The sequence below is a fragment of the Theobroma umbraticum genome, unplaced genomic scaffold (genome assembly GCF_002168275.2).
Source record: "Theobroma umbraticum cultivar Fairchild unplaced genomic scaffold, ASM216827v3 scaffold_147.0, whole genome shotgun sequence".
In the NCBI taxonomy this organism is placed as follows: domain Eukaryota; kingdom Viridiplantae; phylum Streptophyta; class Magnoliopsida; order Malvales; family Malvaceae; genus Theobroma; species Theobroma umbraticum.
In genome coordinates, this window is record NW_018397259.1 from 7,033,527 (window position 1) to 7,047,443 (window position 13,917).

General features: G+C 32.3%; 1 protein-coding gene and 2 pseudogenes across 4 annotated transcripts; 1 reads left to right on the forward strand and 2 right to left on the reverse strand.

Annotated features, from left to right (window-relative positions):
• The first annotated feature begins 731 nt into the window (after positions 1-731).
• Positions 732-875, forward strand: LOC110415850 (wound-induced basic protein pseudogene; annotated as a pseudogene).
• Positions 876-2,255: 1,380 nt separating this feature from the next.
• LOC110415505 (bifunctional 3-dehydroquinate dehydratase/shikimate dehydrogenase, chloroplastic-like) lies at positions 2,256-4,650 on the reverse strand (annotated as a pseudogene). The gene is made up of 9 exons (XR_016351133.1): positions 4,565-4,650; positions 4,119-4,337; positions 3,691-4,031; positions 3,530-3,593; positions 3,333-3,438; positions 3,099-3,248; positions 2,864-3,012; positions 2,557-2,719; positions 2,256-2,448 (listed from the first exon to the last, which is right to left on the reverse strand). The product of XR_016351133.1 is annotated as a bifunctional 3-dehydroquinate dehydratase/shikimate dehydrogenase, chloroplastic-like (transcript).
• Positions 4,651-8,480: 3,830 nt separating this feature from the next.
• Positions 8,481-13,736, reverse strand: LOC110415559 (bifunctional 3-dehydroquinate dehydratase/shikimate dehydrogenase, chloroplastic-like). 3 transcript variants are annotated; one of them, XM_021427244.2, is made up of 12 exons: positions 13,074-13,736; positions 12,912-12,968; positions 12,642-12,747; positions 11,828-12,046; positions 11,385-11,725; positions 10,826-10,889; positions 10,076-10,184; positions 9,804-9,953; positions 9,470-9,621; positions 9,203-9,365; positions 8,792-8,860; positions 8,481-8,663 (listed from the first exon to the last, which is right to left on the reverse strand). In XM_021427244.2, the coding sequence occupies exons 1-11, from the start codon at positions 13,286-13,288 to the stop codon at positions 8,817-8,819; spliced, it is 1,620 nt and encodes a 539-aa protein (XP_021282919.1). In that variant the 5' UTR covers positions 13,289-13,736; the 3' UTR covers positions 8,481-8,663; positions 8,792-8,816. The 3 variants fall into 3 exon arrangements, with proteins under 3 accessions (XP_021282919.1, XP_021282918.1, XP_021282922.1); XM_021427243.2 differs by having other exon boundaries at positions 8,481-8,860; positions 13,074-13,734; XM_021427247.2 differs by lacking the exon at positions 12,912-12,968 and having other exon boundaries at positions 8,481-8,860; positions 13,074-13,727.
• Between the last annotated feature and the right edge of the window lie 181 nt (positions 13,737-13,917).

The window sequence follows — 13,917 nt, forward strand, 5'->3', positions numbered from 1 at the left end:
TCGTCAAATTTTGTAATTAGTTGTTATATTTTATTAAAATAGTAGATTTAGTTTTTATATAATAATTTATAAAAATTAAATTTTTATATTTTTTAAAATTGACACTATCAATATAATGGGTTAAAAATTTTTCAGTATCTAATATAATTTTTTTTATTGATGTCATACTAAATTTGTTATGATATATAATACAATAATAATATCGATATAGTATGACTAAATATTAACATGATCTTATGAGCACATACCTAAAATCACTCAACATACGTTAATAGTTTTAAATAGGATTAGAAAAGAAACAAATAAAAAGTATACATAAGTTTATTTTTTAAAAAAAGTATAATTACATTTATACGATTTAGAAAAAAAATATTATGAGACAGAAAAGAATTGAATTTTTGTATTTCATAATATAAAGTTGTAAAATAGATATATAAAAAAAGGTTACTTCATCTTTAACAAATTATTATATTTAATATCACATCAATAAAAAAATACCATGTCAATATAAATAACAAAAAAAATTAATATTGTTAACAATTAAACTAACATTATCAATTTCAAAAAGTATAAAGAATTTAGTGTTTATAAATTATTATATAAAAATTAAATATACTACTTTATCATAATATAGAGACTAATTACAAAATTTAACCCACTTATCTAACACTTTAGGTTATAAAAATTAAGTGATCGTGAACAAATAAAGGTAGCTAGGGTTTCCTTTGACAATGATATACGATGTCAATTCTCCTCTCTTCAGCTCATTCCTTAGCCAGAAGGGCAACTCCACTAACAAAGGGAAAATGGAGGAGTAGAAGTGTAAGGAACAAATACCCAAAGCAAGTGAGAATAAGCCAGTCATGACTGAGTAATTGGTATCTTTCGTTTAATATGTTTTAGAGTAAAATATTCTTACATTTTTAAAGAATTATTAATTTTTTAAATAGATACTCTATCTCAAAAATATAAATATCGTTAATAAAGATTATGAAAAAATTAAAATATTTTTTTAATTTAAAAATTATTATTATATTTTTTTAAAAAAAAAGTACCAAGGAGGATAGTTGGGGAGCATCTATCCGTGTTTTTGTTATTTTTTTATTTTTTTAAGAATATAATAATAGTAATTTATAAATTAATAAAAAAATATATAATAATAATTTTTTAAATTAATAAAAAATAAAATTATTATTTTAATATTATCATATTATCAAAATTAACAAAACGTCATGGTTGAAACTATGTGTTTAATGAAAAATATTTTTTTTAAAACAAAACATTTATTTTCAAAATTAATACACCCATTTAAAATTTGAATTAAAACTTAAGAATTTGGGGATATTTTACCTTATGCTTTAAGATGAGAGCAGTAGTGGATGTTTTAAAATGCTACAGTAATTGTTATGAGAAGTCAGAAATGTTTGGGGATGGAAAATGATCGTGGACGCTTTAAAGTACTATCATAATGATCTTGTTTCTTGTTTGTGGTGGAATGAACTTGTTCTTATCCCGTTTTGAAGCTTTCAATGTAATTTTCTGTTGTTATGGGTGTTTAAGTTGGTGGTGGAATATCAATAGCTTTACCCGCAATGAGGGCATTAATTCTATTAAGAAATTCCAGGCTGTAGGGCTTGAGTTGGCTTTAGGAATTAGGAGTAGCAGGAGGGCTACTGTATGATCCATTGTGCTATGCTGGCACAGCTCATAAAGTGTGTAAATGGATTTTGTGCAAAATGCTTATATTAACATGCATATGGTTTCAAAAAAAAATTGCATAATTTAAGCCAATATTTTCTGATATGCAAATACCATGGGGTTATGACGCTACATGAATTTGGTTTCTCCTCTTTCTCTGATGAGGCCCATGCTGACAGTGAAATGGCCCCAACATAACCAAAATATTGGTTTTTGTCAAGTTCTTGATGAAGATTTAGTTTATACAGGACATGATACAGGACTCATAAATAAATCCTTTCATGTGTTATACTTGGGAAATAGTAAATCTTGGAAGCATGTAACATGTTATACCTGGGAAATTCAGAAGATTAGATATTGGATTGCTCACACATAGCATTAAATATGGGAATGTTAGGAAAAGTATGTGGATTAAAGGATTGATCTATAGGCATTGACGAGTTTAGTTTCCCAACCAAACCTTGCACAAGGATTTTAGAAAACATGGAAAGTATTGACTGATTAATAGAAGGAAAGAAATTATACACCAGTAAGGAAAGCCCCAACATAGGGTCACATATTTTCATATTTAAAGAGTGCTTGATGGAGATTTTAGTAATACAATCATATAACTAGACATCTAATTCACATGATATGAATGTTAAAAGAAATTTGCTCTGAGGAGAAATTATGATTTCTGGGGCAGCAGGGATTTCACTTTTCAGTTTCAGGTGTGATTCTCCATGACTTGCCTAAACAATTCTTCTGGTGCTGTAATCAGAGTAGGGAAACAAGATGAAAGGAAATGAATTAAAAGCACATAAGATGAACTAAGACAGGAACAGAATAAGCAAATAAGCTTTGGGGGATTACTCTTACCAGCCAAACCAGTGAAGTTCTTGTTTTGTTCAAAGCCTTGGCGGATTAGCATTTCTGTACCATAAATTACAACCGCCCCAGAGTCTTTCGCTTCTTGTAAAAGCCTGGTGTGTTTTGGTGTGTAAATTGCATCAAAGACCAGGCAATAATATTTCAGGGCATGCTGCAAAGTTCACAAAATCAACATTTTTTTTAGCCTGCAGATTTATTACTGTCTTTGTTGCCAGAGAATAATCCAACATTCAATTTCATCAGCGTTCTTTTGCATCAATGGAATTAACAAAGGGAGTAGCCAAGGAGGGTGAACCTTAGGTATCGGGGTTTCATCAATGTTTAGTTTCATTCCCACTGATGTGGTGTTTGCAAGAACCATTCCTTCTTCGGGGTGGAAGTTTTCAACCTCAGCTAGAGGCATTGCTTGCCCTCCAACTTTGTTGGCTAGCTCTTCAGCTTTTTCTGCAGCAAGAATGGGATTCACATTATTGTTGAAGATAGTAAAATGAAATAAAAATGAACTTGAAGATAGAAAGCTGGATTATTACTGAATGTTTGATTGGCAATGATTATTCTTGCACCCTTTTGTGCAGCACCATAAGCAAGTGACTTGCCAGCACCACCAGCTCCTAAGACCACAAATAATTTGCCAGCTAAGGGTGAGCCAGCAGAAGAAGTCACAGTAACAACGTTTAATCCTGTAAAAGAAAAACCATTCTTTCACTAAAGCATGAAAGTGCATAAGCAGAATTCATAGTTTCTTCACAAATCATGTTACAGACCATGCAATCCATCTTCAATAGCAGAGATTGCACCAATATAGTCAGTATTAAATGCGATCAATCCACCATCAGGCTGCCTGACAATGTTATTAATAGCTCCAATTTTCTGGTAAAAATTACAACAAATGAAATAGATAATCAATTGTGAGGTGATAGTACAAGCAAGAATTTATGTGATTGGCAGATCATTCAGGTACCTTGGCGATGGGATCAATTTCATCCATGCATTTAAGGGCAACCTCCTTGTGGGGTATTGTACAACTGCACTTTACTAAGTTGAATCTTACTTTTTTTCGATTTTAAAGCCAATTGAGATATAAAACAAACTACAGTCAAGCCTTGCCAGTGGGAATCATACCTGCATCCGACAAAGTCAGGGGAAGAGTAGGTATTAAAGAACTCCACATCATCCACCAGGAAATGCACACAAACTGCATCAAGACCAACCGACCTGAATGCTGCATTGAATATAAGAGGACTTTTGCTGTGGCCTACTGGCTTCCCTATAATGCCATATACTTTGGTATCAGGCCTTATAAGTCTAAAGTTGTACAAGTCCAACAAGTTCTTTAGTGTTGGTTGTCCAGGAGATATAGAGCCCGTCTCAAGAGCACCATAGGTGAGATATCCGCCAAATTTGGGGCTGAGCAACTATGAAACTAAACCTTTCTCGCCCATAGCAACTCCAATTGTTGGAATCTAGAGTTTTGAAAGGTATCACTTCCAATCTGGTATAGAACTACAGTTTCAGAAAGCAGTACCATGGAATATAGTCAGTATACTTACTTGACAGTGAACAGTGATTTGGAAAATACGTCCACAATCTGTGATGTCTAGTGCAGTTGTTGCAATCTTCGCTATGTCAGCCCCGGTAGCTTGAATTCGTGCTACGAGATTGCCACTAGCCTCAGTAGATGGAGTATTATGGAAATTGCGAGAAGAAACAATGACTTTGACGTTATCAGGTTTCTTTCCATAAATGGAGCTAATGCAGTCATGAGCAACCTGCAGAATAGATTAGACATATAAAATAGGAGTGACTTGTCAATTGACATGCCATCGAATACAAAATGGAGTGAAAATATAGAACTATATGAAATATCTAAAGACAAACTTACTGGTATTGGATTAAATTAAAGAAAATATTGGAATTGTTCTTTCAGTAATGAACTTACTGGTATTGAAGATATAAACCAATGTAGAACTATATGAAATATCTAAAGACAAACTACCTCAAGCTCAATATCAATATAGTTGGCACCCAATTCCATTGCCAATCGAAGTGCATCCTGCCTCTTGGTTTCATCTCCCTCATACTGACCACCTTCCTATATTGGCCTGAAAAGTACAAAAAAACATAGTCGATTTCATCAAATTATTAAATAAAAATACATATAGTACCAACCAACTGATTAGGTATATATAGTGACGGAATCAAGATTTTATATTTGAAGGATAAAAAATTAAAAATAATATTTATAAATTAAATAGTTATTTTAAAAATTCAATGTTTGACAATAATATAAAACAACTTAAACAAAAAAAGTTCATATCAAAATTATACAAATAAATCTTAAAAATTATTCAGAAGAATCAATATTAATAATTTACTTAAAAGAATTAATTAGTATAATTATAAATAATTTAATAATGATAATAATCTTAATTTTTAGATAAACTTAATAACAAAAATCTGAATGAAAAACAAATGATTAAAAAAATGTGGCAGCTGAAACTAGCTTAGTTCGTACCTGTACGTTACTAGGGTGGACAAGGGTGACTGCTTAATAAGACTCTCAAGATCTTGGCGAGGAGTGAAGTTTCTCAAGCAGTCAAGCCGGATTTCGACGACGTCGTTGCCGATTTCCTTTGCCATTCGCATCTCAGTAAGCATTTGACCAACCGTGGTACCCGTTATTGGTGTGCATAGCAAAGTTGGTCCACTTTGAATCCTGTTGTTGCTCATGTCAGAAGTAGATCAGAAACCAAGATTGAAAGCCAAAAACAAAGAAAAAAGTTTAGATTAATTGAGAGTTGAGGAATGTAGAAACATATTTCCAATATTGATCAAGCGAAGCAAACCAAATGTAAAGGGTAGCCCATTGTTCAGCTAGTAGCATTAGTTTGGTGCAACAGGAAAAAGTGAAAATGGACATGGATAAAGTGGAATAAAGCTGACTTTGCAGTAAAATTAGTGAAAGTAAAAAATAAAACAAAAGAAGGTAAAAAATCTATCAAGTGTTTATATATTTAATTTTGTTTAATTTAATTTTTATATTCAAAATTAAAATAATTTAGTTTCTTAATTTTAAAAATTATGTTAATTTAGTCTCTATTTTTAACGTCATCTAATTTTACGGTTAAAAGATAATATCAACGTTAACATCATATTTTATCACATGACATACCATGTGACACCAAGTGATGACATGGTAATACCATGTGGTATTATATGATGATGTGAGACTAACATGCTGACATGTCAGCGCCATGTGCCAAGTAAAAAACTTATCAAAAATTTTTTTTACAACTTCATAAAAATTAAAATGAATAAAAATATATACTATGTGGATTAAATTAAACAAAATTGAGATATTGATAGAATAAATTAAAAAATATTTAAAAATATAAATATTTAAGTAGATTATTATTATGCTTATTAATAAGCTAAATATTTAAGTGTAAAAGATTTATGGATTTTTTTTACTTGATTATTTGATTTTAGAATATGTAAATTAATTTATCTTTTTTAGAAAAATTAAGTTTGAATCTCCTTCTATAAAAAAATTTTTGAAAAAATTTTACACCTAAAGTCAAATTTAGATGAATAACTTACATTATGTTAAAATAAAATAATATAAAATGACTAAATATGTTAATTTAGTTACAACTCTCACAATTTATAAATATACATTCTTTTGAAATTATTTAATTCTTATTCAGTTTACCTTTTATTTAAATTTACTTAAATTAACAAAATATATTGATTTAGTTACAGCTTTTACAATTTTCAAATACACATTCTTTTGAAATTATTCAACTTTTACCCAATTTACTTTTTATTTAAAATTACTCAAAATTTCTTATAGAACGATTTTATTTAAACTCAAATACCATAATCAAATTTTGTTAAATTTAAATTTAAATTATTTATTTAGATCTACAAAAATTTTATTAATAAAATAAAATAGTATAAATATTTAAAGTTATTTTTAACTTCATCAACTATAAATGCAGTCTTTAATTTAAGAAATTTCAATTTAAAAAATATAACTTGAATTATTAAACAAAATAAAAGCATAAAAAATAAATAAATAATTAGAAAGATGGAGCACAGATTCTATATCATTTTATTTTAACGTATTACAAATTATTCATCTAAATTTGACTTCGGGTATGACACTTTTTTAAAATTATTTTTATAGAAGGAAAATTCAAACTTAATTTTTACAAAAAAATAAATTAATTTACATATTTTAAAATCAAATAATCAAGTAAAAAAAAATTTATATATTTTTTAACACCATAAATCTTTTACACTTAAATATTTGACTTATTAATAAGTATATCAATAATTTACTTAAAAATTTATAGTTTTTTTAATTTAATCCTTCAACATCTCAATTTTGTTCAATTTAATCCTTATATTATATATATTTTTTAATTTAGTCCTATAACGTGATAAAATTTTTTTGATCTGTCACGTGGCATTAACATATCAGCATGTCAGTATCATGTCAGCATTATCATATCAGCATGTCAGTACCATGTCAGCATTATCATATCATCATATAGTGCCACGTGACATTGTCATGTTATCACTCGATGCCACGTGGTATGCCATATCATAAAAATGTGATACGTTTGTACTGAGATAATTCTTTTTACGATAAAATTAGATGCAGTTAGAGAGAGAGATTAAATTAACGTAATTTTTAAAATTAAGAAATTAAATTATTTTAATTTTGAATACAGAAATTAAATTGAATAAAATTAAAAAGTACAAAAACTGGATAAGTCTTTTTACCAAAAAAATAAACATGTGACGAAGGAAGACTATGTATATATTTTGCAACTTGATATAGCTGAAGACATTTTCATTGAACATGCAAAGAATTTGGAATTGAGCCTTTTGTTTTATATATATGAAAGAAAGATAGGTGCATTGAAAGAAAGCAAGAAAAAGTTTGCATGGAAAAGAGCAGTCTGTTAGCTAAAAGTTGACGGCACGTGGTGAAATTTATGAGAGAAAGAAAAGAGATGTTGCTTTTGATACTCTCTTGGGAGATTTTTCTGTGGGTTGTTGAAATTTATAGACAGCAATGATACATCTTAGGGCAGCTCTTAATGTGTTACACCTGAGGAAAATCAGAAAATCTAATGGACTGCCCAATCTTAGTACGTTCAAATATTTTCTTGTTACAAAATTAATTGCCAAAGATAGCTTAAGAATTGGTATATTCAATATTTAATGGTGGGTTTAGGTAACATTGAGCTTTGTTCTTAGAAGAAATTAGATTGGGATTTAGCACTCACCTGAGTCTAGAATTTATAGTAATTCTTCCTTTGGAGTAATCTGTTAATCTATTACAGTATCAAGTAAGCATTGTCTTGATGAACACAATCAATCTAATTGGAATTGGTAAGTTGAAGTTCTCTTCCAAATTTAGCATGAGGATTTAGTATTATAAGTTCAGTTTTTAGCTTTGGGCTCCTTTATTTTGGCCATCCCATATTTTATTTTTTGGAACAGCAATGGATTTATTAATAGGGTCTCCCAGAGGAGACTTCAAAAGCAGAGCCTCAAATGGTTTCCTGGATACAAAAAGTCCTTAGGCGAGGGCTGGCTTTCATCAGAGGTATTTTTGGTAGTTGGGGCAATGATAATTGTCTGGAGTGATATCTCAAAACATAAAAATGTGACTCAAATTTGTCTCAAAAGGGCCAAAGTACAGAAAATCTTATTTTTCCTGTCTTGATTCAGGTCACGGCAAAGGGCTGCCTCACTGATCCGAATTGAGATAGAGAAAGTTCAATCCCAGCCCCAAAGTTCATGTGAAAAACGAGCTGGTCTTTTAGCCCAGATAGGTTGAGGTTTTGAGGATGGCAGCACAAATTTAGAAACCCCAAATAAAATTGGAGCCAAGCTGAAACACCCAATTAGAGGAATTAAGTAAACAAGGAGTAACAGATAAATAAAGCACATAACCATCACCAATGTGCCTCTGGGCATTCATAGTTTCTCAAGGACAAAGTTGTTTCCCCACACTCCATCTTGCCATGCTGGCTATGAGCCTACTGTGACTTTGAATGCAATACGAAATGCTAAAACTGTTTTAAGACCAAAAAGTTTATGTCAGGACTACTTTGTCACGAACAGCAATGATATATGTGTGGCTTATTAGCTGAGCATTGCAATGCCAGTTCATTAAAGTTATGAGAAGACTGCTGAATATTACAATATTGTCCATGTGATGCAATACATCAGAAATTGGCCATAATGATCTCGCGCATTAACTCTGTAGGAGCTGCAAGACAGAACCAAAAAATTAAAGCACATTTAAAACAGTTTAGGTATATTGATAATATATATCCTTGCTCTAATTCTCAGGCTGTATTAGGAGGCAATTTTGAGGAAGAATGACTCAGATTATCAGCACAAAGAACTTTATCATGAAATAGTCTCATACGTAAAATCAACAACAGATTGAAATAGTTGAATCATCAACTTACATTTGTTATAAAGATCTTTGGATGGTTTTAAAAGGCCTAAAGTTTCCAAGTAATTTAATTAGAAAACTGGTGTGCAGAGAAGTTAGGATGTAGTTTAAGGTCATGAAACAGATAGAGGGAAGAGATTCAAGAGATACCTTCATGACCGGTGAAGAGATTGAACTGACCAATAGCCTGCCTGAGGAACATTTCAACTCCACCTACAATGATTGCCCCTGCAGCCTCAGCATCCTTTAAAAGTTTTGTTTTTCTAGGTGTGTAAACAGCATCAAAAACCAGCTCATAATCCCCCAAAGTTGACTTGAAAAAGCAAAGTAAATAGTTTCAGTAAGGAAACAAAATTGAACTTCGTTCTTCAAAAAAGAATTGGAACTTTATTCAAGTAGTGCAGGAAGTAGAGCAACCTCAGCCACAGGAATACGCTGATCAGTGTTTGGATGCATTCCTAGGGGTGTTGCATTTGCAAGGATTGCTCCTTTCTCTGGCTGGAAATTAACTACTTCTTCAAAAACTCGAGCTTCACCAGAGACAGCACAAGCAAGAGACTTTGCTCTCTCTTTTTCCACAAGAAATGAGAATGGTAAGAAAGGGTTTGGATTATCTACTTATAATCTTTTAGATTATTCCTGATGCTACAACAATGTACTACAAAGGAATAGGCAAAATTTATAATTGACAATCATATCAGCATAGAGAGAAAGACCATGCATTTCCCATTAAGCATTGCAGATGACATACCAAAATCAATGTCAAAAATGACTATGCGTGATCCTCTGCTTTTAGCACCAAATGCCAACGCTCTTCCTGCACCTCCAGCACCAACTAGCACAAAGAGTTTCCCTGATAATGGAGTACCTGAAGATACTTCATTACTACTGCATCTCTTTTCTATAATAATTTTCAAGTGCAAAAGTATCACAATGTCAGCATCTAGAATGGCCTACTCATTAATCAACACTACAAAACCTCTGTGAGGACATGATGAGCAATTGTTCATCAATGTCAGGTACCTTTTAGAGCATCCTCAATTGCAGTTATTGCAGCTTCGCAGTCAGTATTATAACCTATCAGCTTCCCATCACAAGGCCTCCTTACAATGGTATTAACCGCACCTATAGACTGATGATGCATGCAAGAAACATTCTCAAATATCTATTACATATGGATGAAACTGCAAGCAGATGCTATTAGCTTTAGGTATAGGAAGTTGCAGCAGTAAGAACAATGAATAAAGGATAATTCAAGGATCTCAAGTAGTTGGTACTGGTATACACATCGGCATCAAACATGTCAACCTAGCCTTGTATGAGTGTACTCCTCTGCTACTTTTGGTCTCCCTTCACAAAAGGTTCCATGTCTACTGATGCAATACCAACAAGCTCAGATAGTAAAATATGAACATCTACAACCAGGATCAGGTGAATATTCTTCCTAAACTAAATACCATTTTTACCCATTTGCAAAGAAAATTTTTCACAAGCATGAATAAGTAAAAACTTGTATCTGCAGATATTTCGTTCTTTTTCCTTTTTTTCCTGTGAATTGATCAAACCAGTCTTATGTTCTTTGGCATGTCTCTCTCAATAAGTTGAACTTCTAAAAGATGAGATTCAGTTGGTCTTAGTGTAGCCAGAAATTGGTGCTTTGATTTACCATGCATTAATCCATGCATCGGAAATGCAATAGAGCACAAAAGAAAGGAAATGAACAAATAAATGGGAAATTGCAAATTCTAACATGTTTGTAAGATTCTAGTCAACCTCTGCAAGTGGATGAACTTCATGACAGTACTCAACTACAGCTTCCTTGTATGGGAACCCAACACTGCAATTCGTTGAAATGAGGAAAATCAGAAGTTACATTTCGGAGGACAGTGGAAAAAAAACCTGGCTACATCATTCCAAAAAATGGAAATAAGGTCGAGAAATAAAGCTATTTATCAAAGAAAGATGGCATTTATATTTCAGTATATTGCTACTATTCATAATCTTCCAGTTATGAGAAACGGTGTTTGGTATATCAACAAAAGGGCTAGTTGCAACATAAGATAAAATTTCCCCAGATCCATAATTCTTTCTCGTAAATCTGTCAAGGCCAGTTCTGAGTTTAGTTAAACAAAGAAAGTCACTGGCTTAAATGTGTTTGAAGACCTAAAAGGTCAAAACACAGGGTGTAACTCATGCTAAGAAGCTTGGCAGACCAAGATAAGAAGAGGTGCAGCTTACAATGGCTGTATACTTAAGTGAAACAAAAGTGACCTGACATAATCTACCAAAGATAAAAATAGATCACATATGAAAATCAAATTATAGGACATACCTAAAACCAGCAAAGTCTGGACTGGAATAGATGCTAAAGAACTCCTCGAGATTATCAACAAACATTGGGACATAAACCCCATTGAAGTTCTCGTGTCTGAGGGTAGGATTATGCAATAGAGGGCCTTTGCTGTGGCCGACAGGTTTTGAAACAAGTCCAAAAACTTTAGTTTCTGAATTTAAATAGTCAAGCTTATAAGTATGCCTAAGACTATATAAAGAAGGCATGCCAGGAAGTGAATGTCCAACAATAGATCCATAGGCTAAAAAGCCACCAAATTTTGGGCACAATAGCTGGCTTATGAGACCCCTTTCCCCTACAGAGTATGCAATTATTGGCACCTGCAGATAAATAGCATTTGATAATGTTATACCACAGTAACAGTCTATACAGATGATCTGCACATATTCAAAGGGAGAGACAATAGAGTTAGAGTTTTATACTTGACAATGAGAAAGCAAATGAAAAATTTTCGCTATCTCAGTAATATCAGCTATATTTACAACCACTTTGATGATATCTGCTCCAGTAGCTCGGATGCTGGCAGCAAGATTGCTTAACTCTTCATCTTTAGGGGTCATACCATCTATGTTATGTGAGACTATAACTTTGGTAGCATTGTCATTCTTCATTTTCTGTTCTCTAGTAAGATCAGAAGCCACCTGGACAATCACATGATACGCAAGTCAGATAAAACTAAAGAAATTTCAAAGGAAAAAACAGGTCATTCAAAGGGAAAACCAGCTAGGACACTTCTGGCTATTTTAAGAGGACACCAATTTCCATAATGCACACTATCAGATATTTGAAAGAAGAAAATGAGTGGAAATATATTTCAGTTTGTAACATGGTGAATAATCAATATGAAGGTAACAAAATGCAGAAACGTTGACAGAATATGGAAATTTACAATACAAGACGCAATAATCAAGCAAAACAGCTAGCAAACAAAATTAATGCTAAAAAAGTACATCAATTCAAAGGCTACCTTTTTTTTTTTTTTTTGAAAGTTTAAGTTTCATTAGATATCAAATGCAACAGGGAGAGGGTCCCTGCTTTACAAAAGGAAGGTTTAAAGTCTTAACACCAGATGTTGGTAGTAGACCTCAAAGCTTCAGTATGCAACACTCTGTATCAACTATTCACAATTACAAAAAATCTCATACCCCTGTTTTAAATCCTCAGATGACACATACCACAATAGAATCAGAGTAATAACAATCAAGAGCCTAACCCATCCCTGTTTTACAAGGCTACCTTGAGTTCAAAATCAATATAATCAGCTCCCATTTCTCTAGCTAAACAAAGTGCTTCCAGCCGTGAGTTCTCATCTCCTTCATACTGACCACCTTCCCATTTAGGCCTGAAAGAAAGGCCAAATCTTAGAAATTTAGAAGTTCATAAAGTATAGACTCCTGCTAGATTTACCGGCTACATCCATGTAAAAGGACAAATACATTAATGATGGGACCTATTTTTTTTTCCACAACAACCGAATACAGCACCACACGGAAAAGAATCTCTTACATACAATCTTGACTTCTAAAATGGGCAAAAACCAGGCATTTCTCCAACTGCAATCTCCTAATAGTCATAGAATCATGCGACTATTTGAATAACATACATCCAAAATTCATCCAATAAACTCAAAACACTAAGAAAAGGAAAAAACACAGTGAAGATGCTTACCTATATACAATGATCACTGGCAAAGGTTTGTTTTTGAGGATGATTTGAATATCCTGGTGGGGCTGAAAATTCTTGATATAGTCCAACCTAATCTCAACAAGCTGTGCACCTTCAGCCTTTGCCTGGTGCATGTCTTTAACCATTTGCTCCACAGATTGAGCCATTAACAGAGCACATATCATAGTTGAATTATTCAGCATTCCAGTACCACCCATTTTAGCAGAAGATCAAAAAAAAAAAAAAAGGAAAAAAGGGAGCCAGCCCCTGGTAAATCCAAATGAAGCAATGATCCCAAATGATTTGATTTTATAGATATACATACAAGTAATATAAAGTAACAAGATTTTGTATATAAGATTTGGTGGCCTGGCATGCAAGATGCAACAACAAACATTTCTTGGCACAGCTATTAAAAGGCCAAATAAAACCCATAAAAGATAATATATAAATTATATGGGTGAATAATTATTAGATAAGGAAGATCTTAATAGTTATTTGGTGGGTCTTGCTTGGATTGTAAATGAGGGGCATATTATGTTATTATTCTTTTTTCGAGTCTTAATCCCAGATTCAGAAAGTAGCCAATCGTCCTAGTTGCCGGGTGTTGCTAACTTAGCCACCTTATTGGAAAATAGAGAGTGATTTTTCTTTGCTGAAGTAGATTTCGATTTGGGTTTTGCTTTGGTGTGTGTGGTTGTTGACAATATCCTTTGTTTGTTTGTTTGCTTTTCAAATGAAATCGTTACTAAGAATTGAAATCCAGAATTCAGGTCATGTTTACTTGGACCTGGCCAACTGGTGTATATCCATTCAATAACAGACACCAAATTTGATAACCATTTTT

What these genes read in the sequence shown, in the direction of transcription:
- LOC110415559 (XM_021427244.2), bottom strand. Translation starts at nt 13,288, where the DNA reads ATGGGTGGTACTGGAATGCTGAATAATTCAACTATGATATGTGCTCTG. An exon ending in ATTTGCTTTCTCATTGTCAA is followed by an intron (nt 11,726 to 11,827) that starts GTATAAAACTCT and finishes ATTTATCTGCAG; the next exon opens with GTGCCAATAATTGCATACTC. An exon ending in CATTTTTGACATTGATTTTG is followed by an intron (nt 9,622 to 9,803) that starts GTATGTCATCTG and finishes TTGTGGAAAAAG; the next exon opens with AGAGAGCAAAGTCTCTTGCT.